Below are 20050 nucleotides of genomic sequence, written 5' to 3' on the forward strand. Positions count from 1 at the left end.
TCAAGCAGCCCCATGGCCTGTCTGATCTCCTTATCGGGGCCAGAACACAACAGAGATTTCAGTTTCTCAGCTGCTGGTGCTTTCCCAGATTTAAGTTTAGCATGGACTTGAATCATCCTGATAACATAAAGCATGGGCACAAAAGCTGTGATTAACAGGAACAATTAAACAAGGACCAGTGCAAGACAGCAGAGGAGATCAGAGGGCCCATCTAATGCTGCTTTTCATTCCCAGAGAATGAAAGCCCAATTAATTAAATTAAAACAGTGATACTGAGCTGTTCTAATTCCTCTCTGAGCCCTGTGAGCTGTTCTGCACAGCAGGAGAGAGGGAGGCTGAGACAGGGGTGGGGATGGGTGTCCTGTCCCCCCACACCAGCTCACGAACTCATGGAATGGTTTGGGTTGGAAAATACCATAAATATTATTTAATTCCACCCCTCCACTACTTTCCAGTAGCCCAGGTTGCTCCAACATCTTTCATTCCTTTGGACTGGGCTGGTTTGGGGATTTTTGTTTTATTTTTGGTTTGAAGCAGAGAATCTCAGATGGTGGGAAAAAAAAACAAAACCAAACCCTCAGTCTCCCAGATCTCATCATCCTCCATGGCAGTGCAAATTGCTGGGGTGCCTGGCTGTGGATCACCTCATTTGAAAGCAATTCAAGGGTTCAGGATCAGAACTCTATAAGAACTCTGAAGACAGGCAGGCATTTTTAGAGATAGAGGAATTGGGTGAAACCCAGTTTCATGCACTTGCACACTTCAATATCACCTTCAGCAGCCTTTCCTGGGCTCCTGAGTGACAGAATCTGCCTCCAAAAACAGAAGTGTGATTGCAGCTGGGGTAGATAATCACTGAGACTGGAGATTTGAGATGAGGTGTGAAGCTGTGGAGCCTGTGGAGGTTTTTTTATCTTTTATTTTATCCTTTCAGGCTTTGGCATCTTTTGTTTGCTGCTGGTGGGCGTCTGCTATGCCTTGGGCCTGTTACCACTTGTGTTTTCACCCTTGCTGGGAAATAGTGCATTCAGACCTTTCCTTATTGCCTTAAGTCTAAAAAAAGAAAATTAACTTTGTGTCTGTTTTATTTCCTGGCTGTCTGTAGAGATGTTTGTGGCACTTGCCACGAGGGATGTGCCAGCCCTGGTGGCAGGAGGGGATGTGTTTTCTGTCAAACCTTCTATCAGCCAATAAAACAGATGAGCTGCTCAGTATTTATCAGTGTTTATTAACACAGTTGGCTCTCAAACATTCCTGCTGGATTTATGCCAGATTTACAGCATCTCCCTGAACTTCCCAGCAGGACCAGGCGTTGCAGGCAGGGCTTGGTCTGTCAGGGGATGGTGACAGACCATGTTCCACCTGACTCTGGGCCAAACAGCCACCTGGGATGCTGTGCACTGAGGAAAAATTACTGTTCATTTTTTATTTGGTGTTCTTGAAAGGCTCCAAGGGGAGGGAGGGGGTTCCTTAGCAGAGGGACATAGTGAAAATCTGCATTTTCTCCCATAATGGGATGGTTCCTCACCTGCAAGAAGACACTGTCCTGTCTTTTTTATGTTGCTGGGGACCCCTCCAGCCTCTGAGAGCCCCCCATCAGCTCCACCCCGATCCCTCTGTGCTGCTAGGGTAGCACAGGCAGGTCCTGGAGCTGGCACTGGTGCAGGCAGGACGTGGCAGTTGTCACACGGGGTGGGATGGTGGCACCTTGTTCCTCAGCCCCTCTGCAGCGACCTGGGGACTGGGGGCAGCTGGAGAGGTTTTCCCCATCCCCCTGGGGTGGTAACCACAGCACAGCATTCCCAGCAGGCAGCTCTGGAACTGAGCAGGGAAGGAAGGGACAGGTTATTTGTGGCAGCAGAAATCCGGCGTCACCCGGAGACTGGGCAGCTTGGACCCTGGTTATATTTTGGGAAGGATCTCTGTCTATTCCCAGTCCAACTCTTTGTGCTTTATGGACAATAAAAGTTTCATTCTGTTTGCTTTGTGCCTTCAACGAGCAGCTTGTGATCCAACATTAAGTTGCCTGACCCCATAAAACCATGGAAGCAGAAAATGAGCTCTTGTTCAGGCTCGCAGGCTGCTCCCGCCCTTTCCATCTTATTCCCCAAATCCTCGCTGCTTACACAGCAACCCCAAGCCTGGGACCACACTTCCAGAGAAGACAGATGCTTCCTCCAGGATTTTTGAGCCTGTCCAGCTGCTCTCCAGCTTGGTTTGTTGGTTGCTCTGTTTATTTGGAGCTTTCTCTCACCTGTTTGTTCATGAAGACGTAGATGATGGGGTTGTAAACCGTGGCCGTCTTGGAGAAGTAGGAGGGCAGGGATGCCAGGGCTGGCTGGATGACAATGTCCTTGTTGGTGGCCACCACCAGTGCAAAGGTGGTGTAGGGCAGCCAGCAGGTGAGGAAGGCCACCACCATGGCCACCACCATGCGCGTCACCTCCCGCTCCGCCTGCTGCGTCGTGTCCGACTCCTGCTGCTGCGCCGCTGCCTGCGGCGTTTGGGAGACAGGAGAGGCCTGTCAGCAGCCTGGAACAGCCTCCCATCCCTTCTGGGATAGATGATGAGAGGAACAACTGCTCCCTTTGGAGATTTCAAAAGGTTTATTGAGTGTGGAAAATGCGTATTTTATGATTGGCTTTTTGCAAGTAAAGTTAAAATAGGAACGATGCAATGTAAGATACGTCTTTAAAGAAAGGACTCGCACTGAGATAGCAGCTACAGGACACCTGAATCCTTCAGAGAAAAAGAATTTATTGCCCCATTATCAGAAGAAATGAACTTCTTCCCACCTTGAAGACACTGTTAGAATTCAGAGGACGAAGTTGACACTGACCAGAGAGAATCCTGTGTTTGAATGGAATTTATGCATCATGTATGAGCTGTATGAATATGCAACAGGCTGTTGTTTTTAAGGGTTAATCCTCTGTCAATGTGAGTCCTTTTTCGGGCTTGTGCTGCCCAGAAAAGGTACCCAGACATCTGTAACTCTTTGTTTCTATTGTCTCATATTGTTCCAATTCAAATTGTCCAAATTATTATTACTCTAATTGTATTACTATTTTTACAACCATTTTATTACTATAAAACATTTTAAAATTTTAAAAACAAGCAATTGGCATTTTTCACATTAAACCTTAACAAAAATACAACAAAGGACTACATCAGGAAAAAGCTGCAGCCCTGGGAACTGCCCCTTGTGGATACCATGTTGTCAGTTCATCTCCAAGATGGATGCTCAGTCTTTTATAGCCCTGGGGATTGCATCAGCCAGCCCTGGCCCCTCCCAGAGTCTGTCACTCAGCTCTTCTTTGCCATTTATCAGTGGAAACTCTTTTCTTGTACCTGCATTGGAGGTCAGGTGTTGTCTGCCTCACCCCCTGAGCACCCCCAAGCTTTTCCATTCCCACCTGCTCCATGCAAGGGACACCTGTGCAGCTTCTTTGTACCTGTCCTGGACAGCCCAGGCTGTCTGATGGCAACAATACAGGGGGAAAGGGAACTGTGGGGAGAACAGAGGACATCTAAACTACAATAACAACTACACATCACTAAAGCTTTTCTTAATATTCACCCAATAGGTATCTTCTAATTGTGAGAGCCAATCATCTCATTATCCACCTGTAACAGATGAGGAATGCCATGATTGACTCTCACAATTAACAGACAAATATCATGGATATAGGTTAAGAAAAGCTGTATAGGTTTATAGGTATGTTGTACCCCCTCACGTGGTTGTCAAGGGACATCTGGGAGGGCTGGCTTGTCACTGTGGTGACACCTGACCTCCAGTCAGGATTTGAGAGATCTCCACCACTGGACAGCGAAGAAGGGGTTGATGGACAGAACTTTGGGATGGGTTAAAGGGTTAAAAAGGAAAAAACCTCCATTGTGAGGGGGCTGAGCACATGGCAGGGAAAATCTTTTGCTCCCGGCACCGTAGCCTTTTTTCTTTATTCAGCCTTCTGCTGTATTTTTGATAAGGTTTAATAAACCTTCCTAATCTATGAAAAGTGAGTAGCCATTTCTCACAACTGGGAGCCCTGATGGCAGTGCCAGGAGGAGCCTGGCTGTCCCCAACACCTGCCCTGAGGCTCTCCATCCCCATGGAGACGCTTTGGGAACAGGCTCACCTGAGCTGGGCTCACTTACCGCCCGCAGGGTCAGCAGCAGGTTGGTGTAGGAGAAGAGGATCAGGCTGAGGGGCACCACAAAGCAGGTGACAAACAAGGCCAGGATGTAGCTGCTGTTGTTGCTGCCACCCGTGTACCAGTTGGGCCCGCAGGACGTTCTCAGGCCTGGAATAAAGGTTGGGAACGAGCCCAAAGCAGATGGGGCTTGGATAAGGGCTCAAGGATGGGCTCCAAAACAGCCATGCCACCTCATGTGCCCATGCCCAAGGGCCTGAAGATCAGCCACTGGGGGTTTGGGCTGGCCAGATGTGATTTGTGATTTGTCATGGAGTTGTGCCAGGCCCCTACAAGAGCAGATTTGGGCTGGGTGCTGCTCCAGCAGCCAGAGCAGCTCCAATAAGAATGGCTGCAGAGTGTTCTGTGGTGGGGAACTTCCAAAGAACTGCCTCTAGGAGAGGATTATTGGCTGATATTAACGGGAGAGATTGACCCTTTAGACTCCATCCCAGACCTTCTCCAGCTACCCCAGGCTTGAAAACAAGATGCCAGAAGACAGCACAGCGGAGTCTGACGCACATCTCCCCTACCTTCAGGCACGTAGCTGCTCCAGCCCAGCAGTGGTGGGGTTGTCCAGAGCAGGGACCAGCCCCAGGTGAAGGCACAGCCACTGGCAGCGTGCTGGTGCTGGAACCGAAAGTCTCCCAGGGGTCTGCAGACCACCAGGTACCTCTCCAAGGCCAGGATGGCCAGGGACCACAGCCCCACGATGCCTGGGGGGACAGCAGGGGTGGTGTCTCAGGGACAGCTTCTGCTGCCTGTGCTGGCACCTGCTAGATGATGGTTTAGTTCAAGGAAATATTGTTTGAACAAGAAGTCGGATGTTTTTCCCTTACATCAGGGACAGCTGTGATATTTGGCTGTTAGAAACTGTGATTTTGGCACTGCTTCTCTCACAGCAGGGACAACTGGGATATTTGGCCCTTAGAGATGAAGTTGGCAATGGGTGGCTGTGATGCTTTGTGGTTACAACAGAGTGTCCTCAAGAAGAGGTTCTGTGCAATTTCCAGTCCCTGGTGCACAGCCAGCACCCATGAAATACATCCCAAACAAGGATTCCCAGTGTCCCCAAGTGGCATTTCCCACTCTGTCAAGACCAAGACTGGATGTGTGGTGACCTGGCACAGCCAACCCTTTCCCTGTGCTAACCAAGAGCTGAAGGGCATGACTTCCACAACATGAAATTATTGACTTTAGGTGCTGAAACATCTCCAAAAGCCCCTCTGCTAAACCCAAAAGCACCATCCAAAGCCCAGGGGCAGGTCTGGAGGGCTCTCCTTACCTGTCAGGGACACCATGAAGCCCTCCAGCTGGCAGAGGCGCTCCCCAAAGACGAAGAAGCCGCGGATGTTGTTGGAGAGGCTGACGGAGCTGCCGCAGAGCGTCACCAGCAGGTTGGCCACGGCCAGGTTCACCAGGATGTAATTGAGGGGCGAGCGCAGCCTCTTGTGCCTGACGGACACCATGATGACCAGGCCATTGAGCACCGAGGCCGAGGCCACCACCAGCCCCATGAGCACGGCCACCCCCAGGTACACGGCCCTGGGGGCCTGGTGGGGCCACTGGGGGCCATCAAAGGGCCCTGGGGTGCTGCTGTTTGGGGGCTCCTGGGTGCTGTCCATGGAGCAGCAGCACCTGGGGCAGGTGAGCTCCCCCAAAAGCTGAGCCTCTTTATAGAGCTGGAGGGGCTGACGTGCCCCAGAGCAGCTTGGCTTTCAAATACCTTAAGCTTTATTTTAATCTGAAGGGTTTGTCCTCCCTCCTGCTTTTTATAATCAGCTCTTTATTCCCGAGGGGATAAAGAGTGACTTAAACAGAAATCTGATGGCTGAACAGAGCATAATTTAATTGAGTAAATATTTTTTTCCTTGTGTTTTCCATCTGTGAGCCTGGCCTTGGCACCTGGGTCTGGACATCATTCCCTGTGCCCTGGGTTTGCTGGGCTTCAAGGCTACTAAATACATATTAAACATAAATAAGTATAAATATATATGTAGTATATATACTTAATTGGGCCATATAGATGTATTTTCTCTCTCCAATATATGTATTTTCTCTGTCCATAAATATATATATATATATATCTCCATCCCCATATATATATATTTATAAATACTTATAAGTATAATATTTATAATACATTTATAGTATTTTATAGTATTTATATAGTACATTTATAATATTTATGCTATATTGGGCCAAGAAGCCCTCAGTGCTCTGGTTTAAAACCATTTCTTCCCAAATCCTTGCCATCCCCCAAATTCAAAAGCTGCACCACCAGCATCAACCTTTCTTTTTTTTTTTTTTTTTTTAATTTTTATTTTTTAACCTTTTTATTTTCGGTTCTCGTTATAAATATTAACAAATCTGACCAAAAGTACACAGATAGGTAATACTGAAATACAAAAGTCTCTCAGGATGCAGGTAAGGACGGTTTCTGCAGCCTTCACATGGTAGCAAAACATTGGTATCAAACATTTTCACGAGGCCTGGCATGACAACCACCAACTCTGCATGCAGCTGGGACGAGGGACGGAGCGTCCACTTAGAAAAGACTGGGGTACAAAGTGAAGGAACCCACACACACGTGTCCTACTCCACCTCAGGCATCAACCAGTTTCATCGGCTGGGAAAAAGGATGGATTGAAAGGAACTCTGCCAGAAAAGGGAGGCACAGCCAACCTGGTGCTCCTGGAGCTTCCCTGCAAGCTCAGACCCCAACCAGGTTTTAAGGTGCTGGACCAGAAAGGATTAGCGGGAACATCCGACTTGACAGGCTGCCAGTATTCAAATAAAATCCATGCACATCTGCAGGATGCATTACAAATATTGAGTTATTTAAAAAACCCCTACGAATGTTGGTTTTTTTTCCTTTTATCTCCCTCCCCCCACCCCAATATCAAACAAGGTGTAACAAGGTGTAACAGGATCATCACTTGGAAAAGTAAACATAGGTTTCCACAGATTCCAGTGCTTCCCAAGAGAAAAAAAAAAAGAAGTTGGCAATACCTGCACAGGGTTTGGAAGCTGAGGGTAACTGAGGGGAAAGAGCAGCTCTTCCTAAGAAATCATTGTTTAAAGGCTTCCAAACATTTTGGGAATGGTGCAGCATTTCCTAGAAAGCTTTAGCTTATCCCACTGCATGTCTGGTGGGATGATGATGAAGATCCAGCCAAGGTGGATCACAGAGGATGACATCTGGGATTATTGTAATATTAATATATTATTACTGTGCCATATTAATATTACTGTGCCATACACAGAAATTTATTTGGTTTGGATGCTGTTTGAGGCAGAAAATGAATCAACCTCACGGCCATGCCGAGCGACAAACACAATTCCAGCTCGGCTCCGAGGCTCAGCATCTTCATTATTTAATGCATGAATTGGAAAGGGATGAAAAAGGGAAAAAATTATAGAAAAATTCAGCCTGAAAGCTGGCTTTGCTGGAAAAACAGCCGTGCTGCTGCATGCCATGGTTTCATTAGGAGAGAAGCTGCTTCCTGGGAAGCAGGAACAGCCAGGCTGTTCCAGGGAGCTTTTTCATTTTGCCTCCCAAAGGTGAAGCTGCCTGATCCCAGGAGGAAAAGCTTGGTCTGCACAGCTCTGCTGCCTGCACGTGAGTTTTACTGGAGAGGACGAGCACAACATTCCTGGAAGGAGAGCGAACACTCTGTCCGGGTTCACCAGGGACACGATCATTCCAACAGAGGAGCTTGAAATGCAGAAAAGACTGTTTAGGCCCAAACCACAGAGACTGACAAACCACCAGAGATATGGCACAAGCTGCCTCGAGGAGACAGTTCTGGGTTCTGTGTGTGTTTTTTGGGGACGCCTTTTGCCGATGCCGGACACACGGACGCGGACGGACGCATTCATATATTTTTTTTTTTTTTTTTGCCACTGACTTGCAAGGCAGCGAGAAGGTAAACTGTGAGTAGAGAGGCAGGATTCGGGAGAGGAGCCGGACTGCAGTGCATGCAGGGGTGCACACCTGCGTGAGTGTGAGTGTGAGTGTGAGTGTGAGCGTGCGGGCGCACGCTCCAGAGCGGGGCTGCGGGTGCGGCAGGGCGCAAAGAGGCGTTCTGGAAAAGCCAGAGCAAACCATCCGTGCCTTCTTCCCTGGGAAGGGCTTCCCTGCAGCCAGGCCCTGCTGGGGGTGTCCTGCTGTCCTGGCTGTCCTGGCATCCCCCCGTAGCCAAAGCTGGGAGGAGCCCGAGGGCGGTGGAGCCGCGGCCCCGCGGGGCTCAGTCGCTGAGCACGGCGCCCGGCAGCTCGTTGGTCAGCGTGTGCCAGCGCTCGATTTTCTTATCCTTGTTCTTCAGGCAGTCGAACCAGTGCTTGAGCCGCTCCCCTTTGGCATTGATTCCTAACACGACTCCGCCTTGGGAGGGAGACAGAGAGAGGGAGAGGTGTGGGGGGGAGCATCAGCTCTGCAGGGGATGCTGAGAGATGTGGAGGGGTGTAGCCATGATATTTTCTGAAAAATCCTTTCCTTAGGATTTTTTTTCTCCTGAGAAGCTGAGAAGCCTCAGGAACAAACTGTAACCAATGGTTATCTGCTGCTGTGGAATGCAACAGGTGCAGCTGGGATTGGGCTCATGTAGTTGTTTCTAATTAATGGCCAATCACGGCCCAGCTGGCTCAGACTCTCTGTCCGAGACACAAGCTTTTGTTATCATTCCTTCTTTTTCTATTCTTAGCTAGCCCTCTGAAAAAAATCCTTTCTTATATTCTTTTAGTATGGTTTTAATATAACATATATCATAAAATAATAAATCAAGCCTTCTGAAACATGGAGGCAGATCCTCATCTCTTCCCTCATCCTCAGACCCCTGCAAACACCATCACAGAGGGGGATGCTGGAGGGAGCCAGGTTTCATTAGGATTCATCAGCATCCTCATGGCATCCAACCTGATGTGAAACCCAGCCCAAATTCCCCACCCCTGGTGGCTGTGGTGTGGGACCTGTCCCAGGCAGTGCCCCAGCCCCAGGCAGTGCCCCCATCCCTTGTGCCAAGGGCTCACTGCAATCACAGGGGCTGTGAGGCACTTGTTAGTGATAAATCACAGTGACCAGAGACAAAATCACAAACAGCCCAGACATCCAACAGAGATAAATGAAACCTCCCTGTTGAACATGTTTTGCACTCAGAGGAAAACATCTGAAAACAGAAGGGGAGAGGCAGATGCATTTTCTCCCTGCTTGGATGCTCTGTGAGAGGCTCAGGTGCAGGAGAGGGATAAAAGCAGAACAGAAACCAAGCGAGAATGAATGGAGAAAAACCAGGAGGGTGGAGGAGTGCAGGAGAAATAAGAGGCACAGACAGCAAAGATAAATAAAAAAGAGGCCAAGGAGGCCTTCTGTAGTGTGCCACTCACCTATGAAATCATTGGATTTCCCGATGTCATAGTCCCACACTGTGACTTCCAGGGTCTTCTTTGCCAGGTCACCGTGCTTTATCTCATAGAAAAACTCCTGTGGAGGAGCAGAGGCAGAGCCAGGATGAACCAGGGACTGGGGCTGCCCATCCTCCTCCTCAGGCTTTGCTGCCCACGGGGAGCTCAACCCCAATCCCTCACACAGTGACCAAGGTGGTGATTTTTTTATCTTTAAAGTCTGAGGTTGAGAAGAGCCCCTGGGTGAGAACCACACCCAGCCCAAACCCACCTCATTGAACTCGGGGTTCAGCGTTTTCTTCTTCACTGCTGTCTTGTGCTTGGATTTCTTGTCCTCATCTGGTTTCAAGTAACTGCAAGGAGACCAAAGTGGGTCCCAGTGAGGAGGGCAGGAGGCCACGGGTGGGGACAACAGCGGCTGCAGCTCCTGAGCAGAGCCAGGGTGAGGCGGGTGACGGAGCCCCCTGAACCTCCAGATCCTCCTCGCCTGCTCCCTGCTGCCAAAATGCTGGGGCCAGCTGGGAGGAGGCAGCATTTCAGCATTTCCCCTCCTCAGAACCGAGCCAGCTGCTGGCTGCCATCAGAGAGCACCGATTATCCCATCTCCAGTCCCTAGGGGACACTGGCACTGCACACAAACTGCTCTCCAAACCCAGCACTCCCAGCCCAGGACCTGTCCACGCTCGGGATTGTGACTGGTCTGCTCATGCAGAGCCTCTCCAGGAGACAGGAACCACATGCAGGGTGCAAAAGGGAGCAGCTTTGAGCAGCTTTGAGCTGTTCCCTGCTGTTATTCTGGACAGCAAACAAGATTAAAGTGTCATCAGGCAGAGAGGGGACCTGAAATGTGGGGCAGGCCAAAGCCAACCCATCGTGGTTTTGTGCTGGTGCTGTGCCTTTAAACATCAGCTCTGCTTCCTTGCTACACGTTCCAGATCTTGCTGATAATTAAAAAATTAGGGCTTGTACTGAGAAGCATCAGTTCCCTATCTGCTCTGATCCCAGCCCTGCAGATGCAACCTCCTGTGGATGGCACAGGGGACATCCAAAACTGGCTGGGTGCAACGGCAATTGTGTTGCTCAGGGACTGAACCTCCCATGGGCATCTAAAAAAGCGACAGGGGATTTTTATACAAACACCTCCACCCCTAAAAACCAATTAAATAAGAAGGTGAAAGTGTGCTGCTGATGAGCTCCATGCCCGGGTCTCCCAGGTGAGGTTTCTCCCAGTAGTTCTGCCTTAGCAAACACCATCCCTAAAAGTGCCCAAATTTGAGTCAGCACAGTGGGGACAAGCAGGTAGGACAGGCAGGCAGTGAATTTGAAAAATGCCATCCCCAGAAAAGCCAGGAGCTGTTTGTTTTTTTGGGTGAGGCAGGGCCAGCCCAGCAGGGACAAACCCACAGCACCAAGTGCTGTGCCCACCTCACCTGGAAGCTCTGCCAAACAATTGCCAGGGAATAACACCCCGGGCGGGGACAAGCTGCTGCCTGATGGCCTCATTTGCATCTCCTAATGAGAGCAATTAATTCCCGCTGCGGGGAGGGGCGGGAGGGGACAGCAGGGCCGCGGGTGACACTCACAACTCACATTTTGACGGGTGACACTCACATTATGACCACATTTTGATGGGTGACACTCACATTTTGACGGGTGACACTCACATTTTGACCACATTTTGACGGGTGGCACTCACATTTTGACGGGTGACACTCACATTTTGACCACATTTTGACGGGTGGCACTCACATTTTGATGGGTGACACATTTTGACGGGTGACACATTTTGATGGGTGAAACTCACATTTTGACGGGTGGCACTCACATTTTGACGGGTGACACTCACATTTTGATGGGTGGCACTCACATTTTGACGGGTGACACTCACATTTTGACGGGTGACACTCACATTTTGATGGGTGGCACTCACATTTTGACGGGTGACACTCACATTTTGATGGGTGGCACTCACATTTTGACGGGTGACACTCACATTTTGACGTAGGGGTCGGAGTAGCCGTTGGCATCCATGGCAGCCAGGTGGGCGCAGCGCATGATGCCCACCTGCAGCCCCTGCTTCTGCGAGCTGTACTTGAGGGAGATGAGGATCCTGCCACGCTCCTCCAGCGACTTGTCCTCTGTTTTATCTATCTGGGGAGGGAATGCACCCAGTCTGAGCGGCTGCACCGGGGTACAGCCACAGCCAGACACCTCCCCAGCCAAGGGATGCTCTTCCCCACATCCCCGATTATGTCTGAGAGGCCAAACAGCTCCACATTCCCACATGCCACAGGGAGAAGCTGCTGTACCTGTGATTCCAGGGTGGGATGAGGCTCTGAACCCCCCTCACTCACCGGCAGCTGCTTCTCCAGGCAGATGTTGAAGTTTTTGGTCTGGTTGGGCTTCAGTTTCTTCAGCGGGATGCGCGTCTCGCCGATGAACTCGTTGTGCCGGAACTTGTCCTCGTCACACACCGAGATCCTGCAACAGCACAGGGTGAGCAGGGACACTGGGGACAGGGCAGGGTCCTCCCCACAGTGAGGGAGCAGCTGGGGTCACCCTTCCCCAGGCCACAGACAGGACAGCTCCTCTGCAGGCAGCTGGAATGGAATGGAATGGAATGGAATGGGCAGAGCCCAGCCAGGGCAGCTCAGGGTGTGAGTCTCTGTGCCTAAATGCACATCCCAGCCCAGGCACTGCTGGAAAAGCAAGCAGCCACCCTAATGACTCTTCCATTAAAACATCAGAGCCATCAGCGACTAAAGCAAAATTATTCAGAGTTGCTGGAGCTGCATTTTGCCCAGCCATGGAGGCTCTTCCTCATCCCTCCCTTGTGTGGCTGGGAGAAGCCTGCTTCCCACACAGCTCCTTCCCTCCTTCCCGAGGAGCTCGGGCGCTGCTGGGAGCGTGGCAGCTCCCAGGCTGGGACACAGAGCAGGTCTGCCCCCTCCTGCCCCAAGGCCAGGGGTGGTTCCCACACCCCGAGCATGGGAAATGTCACACCTCGGGCAGGTGAAGCTCTCCCAGCCCTGCTGGGATCCCGGCGTGCATCCCAGTGAGGTGGTGCTGAGCCCAGGCTGTTTTCCATGAAAAAAGCTTTTCCATGAAAAAGCCACCGCTGCCTTTCCCTGAGCTGGCAGCTCATGAGTCATTCCTCTGCTGCTCCTGACAGAGGAGCAAAGTCAGTGCTTGCAGAAGCCTCTGCTTGCAGCTCCCAAAATCCCGGAGGGCCAGGAGGGTGCCCTGAGGGAGCAGCAGTGCTGGGAATGGGGAAAACCATCCCCATGCAAAGGGAGCATCCTGCATCCCCACTGGAGCCATGCAGGGACTGGCCAGGCTCCCTGCCCATGAAGGAAAGGCATTTATTTTCCCTTCCCTTCCATCCTTTCTCCTTAAAAAAAAAAGAAAACAGCCAGTCCTTTTGGTGTCCATCTCCCCACGGGTGGCATTGTGCCCCCAGGGACCACAGGGGAAGGGGGGAAGGTAATTAAAGACAAATAATGCCCTGTGATTCCCACCTGAGGGTAAATAATTGCACACCACACCTCTGGCCTGCTCAGCATCTGGATGGTTTATCCACAGATGGGTTATCCCTGCCCATAAATCTATTTATCAATAGATTATTTATCTGTGGATGCTTTAGTGCCTTATCCAAGGATGCTTTGACCAGCCTCATGCTCACAAACGAGCAACAAGGAAGCGAGGAAGCCGTGGGGATGTCTCAGTGCCACAGCACAAGGATCATCAGGGCTGGGGAGCAGCACAGAAAAGGGGTTTGGAAAAAAAAAAATGACATGAGCAGGAAAACAGGGAATGCTGCTCTCCAGAAAAGTGTGCTGGATGCAGCGTTACTATAGATACCCACAGCAAAAACCACCCCACCACAAGGCTGAAATCCTCAAAGAGAATCTCAAATGCAGGCACAATATTCCCCATTTCCTCTCCTCTTTCTTGAAAAGAACAAAACCAGCAAAGGAGCAGCAGCAGCTCCAGAACTCCACTGCACTTGCCTGGAGTGTGGAGGGGACAGGAGGGGACACAGGGAGCTGGCAGCCCAGGATCTGTGCCCACACCCAGCAATTGAGGAGTGGTGCTGGCTCCTGGGCATTCAGGGTTTTGGGATGGTTTACCTCTTAAAAACGTGACAATTCTCCTGGCAATGTCCAGGGGAGCACAGCAAGATCCCAAACACAACGTCCTGCTTGCTGTGAAAGCTCAGGAGCCTCGGGATGGGCAAAAGCCCAGGAAGGAAAGGTGGAAAACTCCAGTGGTGGTGGCAGGGAGAGCATCTCCAGTGTCACGCTGGGAGGGACCCACTGGGCCCTGTTTCAGTGCCCTCAGGGACATGGGAAGGCCCTTGGGAAGTGGTTTTTGGCACTGGGAGCTGTCCCTGCCCTGAGCAGCACAGTGGAGCTGGAAACACCTCCAGGTCCCTCCCAGCCCCGTTTTCCCTGGGGCACCTCTGGTCCCCACATTTGTGCCCATCTGTTGTGATGCCCAGAGGGGCTTTTGTGCCAGTTCTCCCAGTGCCTCAGCCTCAGCCTCAGCCCCAGTTCCTCTTCCCAGCTGCAGTTCATCCCCACTGGAATGGGATTCCCAGCACTGGCCCAATCAGTGAGGGCAGTGAGTTTTGAGTGAGATGAGCAGGAAGCTCCAGCCCCATCCCTCCCTTTGGAAAAGGGCAGACTGCAATCACACCAGCTTGGATTTCATTAGGAGAAATCCATGTGATGGAATTTTTATGCCTTGGGTTAGAAAATCAGCCCCATGACAAACAGCACGAGATGCCTCTGGCAGCCTCATTCCCCTTCCATCCCCAGCCTGGAACTGGAGCTTCACCCCTTCCTCATCTCTCCTTATTAATCCCCATCCCTCCAGCCTGGTGTTCCATTTGATATCCTCACTGTGGGGTCCTGATCTTTACATTAATGGCTGTGAAAAGCACCTTGGAAGGAAACTGAGCAGCAAATGAACAATCACTGCTCATTAAACTTCTCCTCCCTCCTACTCAGCCCGGGCTCCTGGGCTCCAGCCCTGACTCACTGAGCAGCTCCAGCAGCTGACTCATGGCTTCTGCTCCCTCACACGAGCTCCTTCCCAGTGTGGAAAGGGGAAATGGGGGTCAGCAAGGACCCTTTTCCATAAAAACACCCAGAGCAGAGCCTGAGATCATCCTCTGTGCCCAACATCCCTTATGGCAGCAAGGGAGGCTCCCCGTGAGGAGCAGCTGATGCTGGCTTGGTTCAAGGACAGGCAACGCCAGGCAAGGAGACAAAATAACACTTTGGGAAAGGCCAGTTCTCCAGAAAACAAAAGGAGGGTTCCATCATGGGCTCCACCACAAAAGGCCTCCAAGTCTGAGCACAGAAACCACAGCAGGAATGAGCTGTAATTACAAGTGCACCTGCAATTCCGAGCAAACCTCATTCATCCAGACTAAAGCAATTTGGGACCCCAAACCTTGAAGTGGCTGCACTCAGCTTATTAGTCCTGATCAAATACTATTTTCTGAATAATACATTTAATGAGTCATGATGTTTGTCAAACACATGATTAAACAAAGAATTCCTGGCATTCGTGGGCTAGCTGAGTAGCCCATGAATAATGCATCAGCTCGCCAATATATCTGGATATGAATAATTGTATCCAATATCTGGCCAGCTCGGGTATTTATTATGAATGCAATTTATTTATTGTATATTACATCTATTATTTAACTGGAGGAGATTGTATTCTGCCTGTTCCAGCTTCCCCTGCAGCATTTCTCTGCCTCCCCCTGACATTGTTTCCTGTGGTGGGAATGGGGGCTCCAGGGTGGGATTTCCCCCTGGTGCTGGGAGGGAATCTGTCCCCAATCCCTTCCATCTGTGCTCTCCAGTGTGTTTTGCATGGCTCTGAACCTGCCTTTTCCCGGGCTGGTGGGTGGCTTCATCCCTGCTAAGCCTTGGGCTACACTCAGGGATATTCAATTCAATGAATGGATGAGACCTTTCGAGATCCTCCCACCTGCTGCTCTCCACGAAATCCCAAATATCTGCTGCTTTCCGAGGGGGTTGGCTCATTAACAAAATCCTGCTTGCCAGAGCAATTAGCTGGGCTGCCTTCACCTCTCCTTCACCTCGGGGAGGTGAACCCTGCTGGCTCCTGGGCTCTGGGACAGCAAAGTCACCGCGCCAGTTCGGACAAGGCCACGCAGGGATGAGGGAGAACCTGTCTGGCCATGATATGGGGCTGGGGGGCTGGGGCAGGAGGGGCTCCGACACCCAGCTCTCTGGGATGTCCTGACAAACGCCACTTGTCCCCTCCACAAAGGCTGCAAGTGCTGCCAGCCCCTCCCCAGCAATCCATGCTGGACACGTCCCACCAGGTGGGCAGGGAAGATTTTCTCTGGGTGCTTTTCCAGCTTCCCTGGCACGTCTCCAGGCTGCAGGGAGGCAGCTTTTGATCTTGAGCCTTTATTTTCACATTAAAGAGACTTTGGAATTGCATTCCCTGCCCAGCTCAGCACCAGGGAGGCTCCCAGGGAATGGGCTCCACCCAGACCCACGGGAGCATCACTGATGCTCTTTCAAGCAGCACCAGCTGCCTGGCAGGAGCCTCTCCTGATTAACACAGGGAAAACCAGAGTCCTGCTGGCTTTGAAGCTGCCTTTTCCTCGTGGAAAAGGAGATATTTGGAGGGGAAGATGGATGGGTGAAGCAGAGCACCCAGTGCATGGAGATGTTTCCTGTGGGAAGCAGCACTGGGGGAATGAAGGGCCAGCTCAGAGCAGAGAAACAGCTCCAGCCACACCAAAACACTGACAGATGGCCAGTTTAGATGGGATATTGGGAACAAATCCTTCCCTGGGAGGGTGGGCAGGCCCTGGCACAGGGTGCCCAGAGAAGCTGTGGCTGCCCCTGTATCCCTGGAAGCGTCCAAGATGAGCTTGGACAGAGCTTGGAGCAACCTGGGGCAGGGGGAGGTGTCCCTGCCTTCTTTAAAGTCCATCCAGCCACATTCTCCTGCAGACTGAGGGGTCCCAGGTGGGCTACAGGGGTCCATGCACAGTTTGGAGCTTTGGGGAGGGCACAAGGAGCTCCACAGCACCCAGGCTGGCCGGCAGGAATGGGATGGGGCAGAGCAGGGGGGGAAAAGGCAAATCCAGCCCTGGACATATTTTGGTGCGTCCCCCATCCCACAGCTCCCTGCTGCCTCCAGGATAAACAGCCCTTCCCAAGGGAGAAGCAGCTCCCAGAGCCCTGGAGGAATGGGGTTCGAGCCCTGCTGCTCCCTGTCTCCTTCCAGCAAACAACTCAGCCACCATCTCCTTACAAACCCATTTCCACGCTTGAGGAGGCTGCAAACTTCAAAGCCTGCAGTGAAAAAAAAAAAATACCCACCAATAATAACAACAAACTGGAGGCTTCCCAGCCCCACCAGCCTGCAGCTCTTCCAGCATGACTAATGCTTTCCAAGCGAAATAATAATCCTGGTGCTGAATTTCCCATCACCCTGCACTCTGCAGACAACAGGTGGGCTCTGCCCTGCCTCAGCCCTGAGCAGCACCTTTCACCAGGCAGCTTTGAGCTCCTGGCATGGGGAAAATCACAAATCCCCAGGGCACCTGCAGGTGAGGAGGGTGGGATTGCAGCCACGGAGCTGGCAAAGCCCTGAGTGCTTGGAGAAGGAGGTAAAATCCCTTCTTTGCCAGTGGATCTGACAGCAAATCCTGCAGAACAGCCCCAGATCAGGGTGGTGATGGAGCAGCTGAGGCTGCCCACAATTCCTGCCCTCATCCAGGTGGGGCAGAGGCCAAAACATGAGAAATCTTTGCATTCACAGGTATCAGCTCCCTGCAGAGCATCGTTCCAAGCTCTGCCCCTGCTCACTTCCACCCTCACACAGCCTCTGCCAGCCCCTGGGAGATGCTGAATGCACAGACTGAAACAAAATAAAATGAACCTTCTGTAAGCAAAACAAAATAAAAAAAATAAAGGCTTACATTCTTTGTTTAGTGGGACAATAATTCACAGGTGCCTCCAGCTTCCTAACAAAAAGCTCAGCTCTGAAAGGGGCACAGAATTCCCTGAGATTTTCTCAGCAAGACACAACCACAAAGCCTCAACACGTGAGAGCTGGGCACAGAGAGTTAAACCCAAACCACAGCACCTGGGCAGGCAGGAGCCAGCCAGAGGGTTCTGAAATTCCAGATGCAGCAGGAACAGGCTCCTCACTGCTTCCCCCAGCCCAGGCTGCCCGTGAATCATCTCTCAGAGGCTCTGGGGTGATGGATGCACGCAGGGCACCCACCCCAGCTCTTTGCTGTGCTGGGGATAACTCTGCCCTTCTCTGCTGGGAGCAGCTCCAGCAGCCTCCTGTGGGGCTGAGCAGGGGTGGGATTGTCCCTGGCGTGGGGAGGGGGGCAAGGAAGGGGGACCCACCTCAGCGTCTTGCGGATCATGTCCTCGTCGGTGATGCCGTAGTAGGTGAGGGTCTCGTTCCACGTGGGGTTCAGGGTGTTCCTCAGAGTTTTGGTTCTCAGCTTGTTTGCCTGACAAAGCAGAGGAGGTGGGGTCAGTGGGATTGGTCACTGGGCAGGAGAGGAGGCCCAGTGTCACCGTCACGTTTTCTGGAAAATGCCTTCGCCAGGATTTCTCCTTCTGGGAAGCTGAGAAGCCTCAGAGGAAATCGAAAACAATAATTATCTGATTGCTTTATCTGATTGCTTTATCTGATTGCTTTATCTGATTGCTTTCTCTTGTGTTTTGCTGCTTTGGAATGTGGTTTGGAGATTGTTTATCCAGCATGTGAATTGTTTTTACTTAATGACCAACCACTGTCCAAGCTGTGTCAGGACTCTAAGGAGTCAGCCACAAGTTTTTAATTAGTATCTTGTTCAACCTTCTGTAAGGGGCCTTTCTCTATTCTTTAGTATAGTTTTAGTATAATATAGTATAGGATAATATAATAATAATATAATATAGAATATAATATGATAATATAATATGATAATATAGTATAGTATAATATAATATAGTATAATATAATATAGTATAGTATAATATAATATAGTATAGTGTAATATAATATAATATAATATAATATAATATAATATAATATAATAATAACTTAGCCTTCTAAGAACACAGAGTCAGATTCTCAATTCCTCCTTCGTCCTGGGGACCCAGCAAGTGCCACAGCCCAGTTTGGAGATGAAGGGGCAGTGGGTGCTGTCACTGTTCTGTCCCAGCGCTGGAACCCTCATTGGGGTGGCCCAAATTCACCCCTAATCCAGCAAAAATCTGAGGGGCAGGGACACAGCAACTCACTCATTTCCAAACCATTCCAACCCCTCATCCTGCATCCTGGAAACAGCCAGCAAAGTGGGAACCTTGGCAGAGCATGGACCAGGATTTCATTTAAGCAGTAAGAGAGAGCAAGGGAGGGGAAAAAAAATCCTTTCTGGATTAAATAAAAAAATGCTGATTTGCTGTTCTGGCTGTTTGTTTGCACTCCTGCTCCCAGCACAGCTCTTGATCCTGCCTGGCTCCAAACAACTTCCCTGGCAGGTGTTTTGTCAGCACCAGCAGCTCCCTGCAGCAGGAGGATGGGGACAGCAGGGCTTGTGTCCCTGCATGGATGGGACATCCTGGCACACAGCCACTCCCCAGCTCAGGGACAGGGATCTCCTCACTCCCCGAGCCCCTCTCATGTCTGGGGACAGCAGAAAAAAGAGGCTGAGGCTGCAGATTGGGCTTCTCCACCCGGCTCCCAGCCTGGCACCGCCTGGCAGAGCAGCAATTTTCCCTCTAATTAGGTGTCAGACAACTCAATCCCTCCCTCAGCTGCTGCTGGGCATAAGAAACTCTCAGCACATCCATACCTCCAAGCTGTCTTGTGGATCCTTGTGGGGAGCTGCTGCATTCCCCACCCTGGGTTCACGAGCCCTGAGTGACCAGGACAGCAGGGAAGGTGCCCCAGTGGCACCACAGCCTGCTCAGACCTGCAGGCACCAGATCCTGATCCCTGGGGCCCCAGGGATAGGGAAGGAAAGTGGGCTTAGCCAAGGGGGTGACATGAACACCACCCAGCTGCCAGAGCTGCCCTGGGAAGGACACGAATGAGATCAGAGGAGCTGAGCTCCGGGAGTGCCTTTTGCTCCCATCTGGAATGGCTCAGGAGTCAGCACCAGCTCTGCATGGGGGATGAACCCAGCCCTGCTCCCGCACCCACGGGTGCCTGAGAGCCCAAATCTGGGACAGAAACACCCGAGGGACTCAGGGACTGTCCTGCTGCAGGAACAACAGCCCAGGGCAAATCCCAAACCCCGAGAGCTGCTCCCCTCTCCCAGGGCAGATCCGGGCGGTGCCGTTTGGAACAGAGCAGAGATGGGGCAAGGAGAGGTCCCCATGGCTCGTGGATCTGCAGCTCCTGTGCTCCCTCCCCTCCTGCCTCTCCTGCCTGCACCAGCTCCA

General features: G+C 51.2%; 2 protein-coding genes across 2 annotated transcripts in view; both read right to left on the reverse strand.

Moving 5' to 3' along the window:
• Positions 1–1683: 1683 nt before the first annotated feature.
• On the reverse strand, positions 1684–5815 carry LOC139599841 (pinopsin). Its single transcript, XM_071447511.1, has 5 exons — positions 5476–5815; positions 4724–4906; positions 4156–4301; positions 2255–2494; positions 1684–1821 (listed from the first exon to the last, which is right to left on the reverse strand). The coding sequence occupies exons 1-5, from the start codon at positions 5813–5815 to the stop codon at positions 1684–1686; spliced, it is 1047 nt and encodes a 348-aa protein (XP_071303612.1).
• A 667-nt stretch (positions 5816–6482) lies between these two features.
• The window catches only part of DOC2B (double C2 domain beta), a 32043-nt gene continuing 18475 nt past the window's right edge, over positions 6483–20050 (reverse strand). Inside the window, exons 4-9 of the mRNA XM_071448057.1 lie at positions 18017–18126; positions 11948–12074; positions 11587–11744; positions 9865–9946; positions 9576–9672; positions 6483–8577 (exon numbers count right to left, since the gene is read on the reverse strand). Of these exons, the coding sequence (XP_071304158.1) occupies positions 8441–8577; positions 9576–9672; positions 9865–9946; positions 11587–11744; positions 11948–12074; positions 18017–18126 (711 nt within the window). The 3' untranslated portion in view covers positions 6483–8440. The remainder of the gene's footprint in view (positions 8578–9575; positions 9673–9864; positions 9947–11586; positions 11745–11947; positions 12075–18016; positions 18127–20050) is intronic.

The sequence above is a fragment of the Agelaius tricolor genome, unplaced genomic scaffold (genome assembly GCF_023055355.1).
Source record: "Agelaius tricolor isolate 1412-34295 unplaced genomic scaffold, bAgeTri1.0.p SCAF_25, whole genome shotgun sequence".
Lineage (NCBI taxonomy): Eukaryota > Metazoa > Chordata > Aves > Passeriformes > Icteridae > Agelaius > Agelaius tricolor.

Coding starts and splice junctions, on each gene's coding strand:
- LOC139599841 (XM_071447511.1), bottom strand. CDS start 5,815: ATGGACAGCACCCAGGAGCCCCCAAACAGCAGCACCCCAGGGCCCTTT. Junction 4,302..4,723: donor GAGCAGCTACGTGCCTGAAG/GTAGGGGAGATG, acceptor CCTTTATTCCAG/GCCTGAGAACGTCCTGCGGG. Junction 2,495..4,155: donor TGCTGCTGACCCTGCGGGCG/GTAAGTGAGCCC, acceptor CAAACGCCGCAG/GCAGCGGCGCAGCAGCAGGA.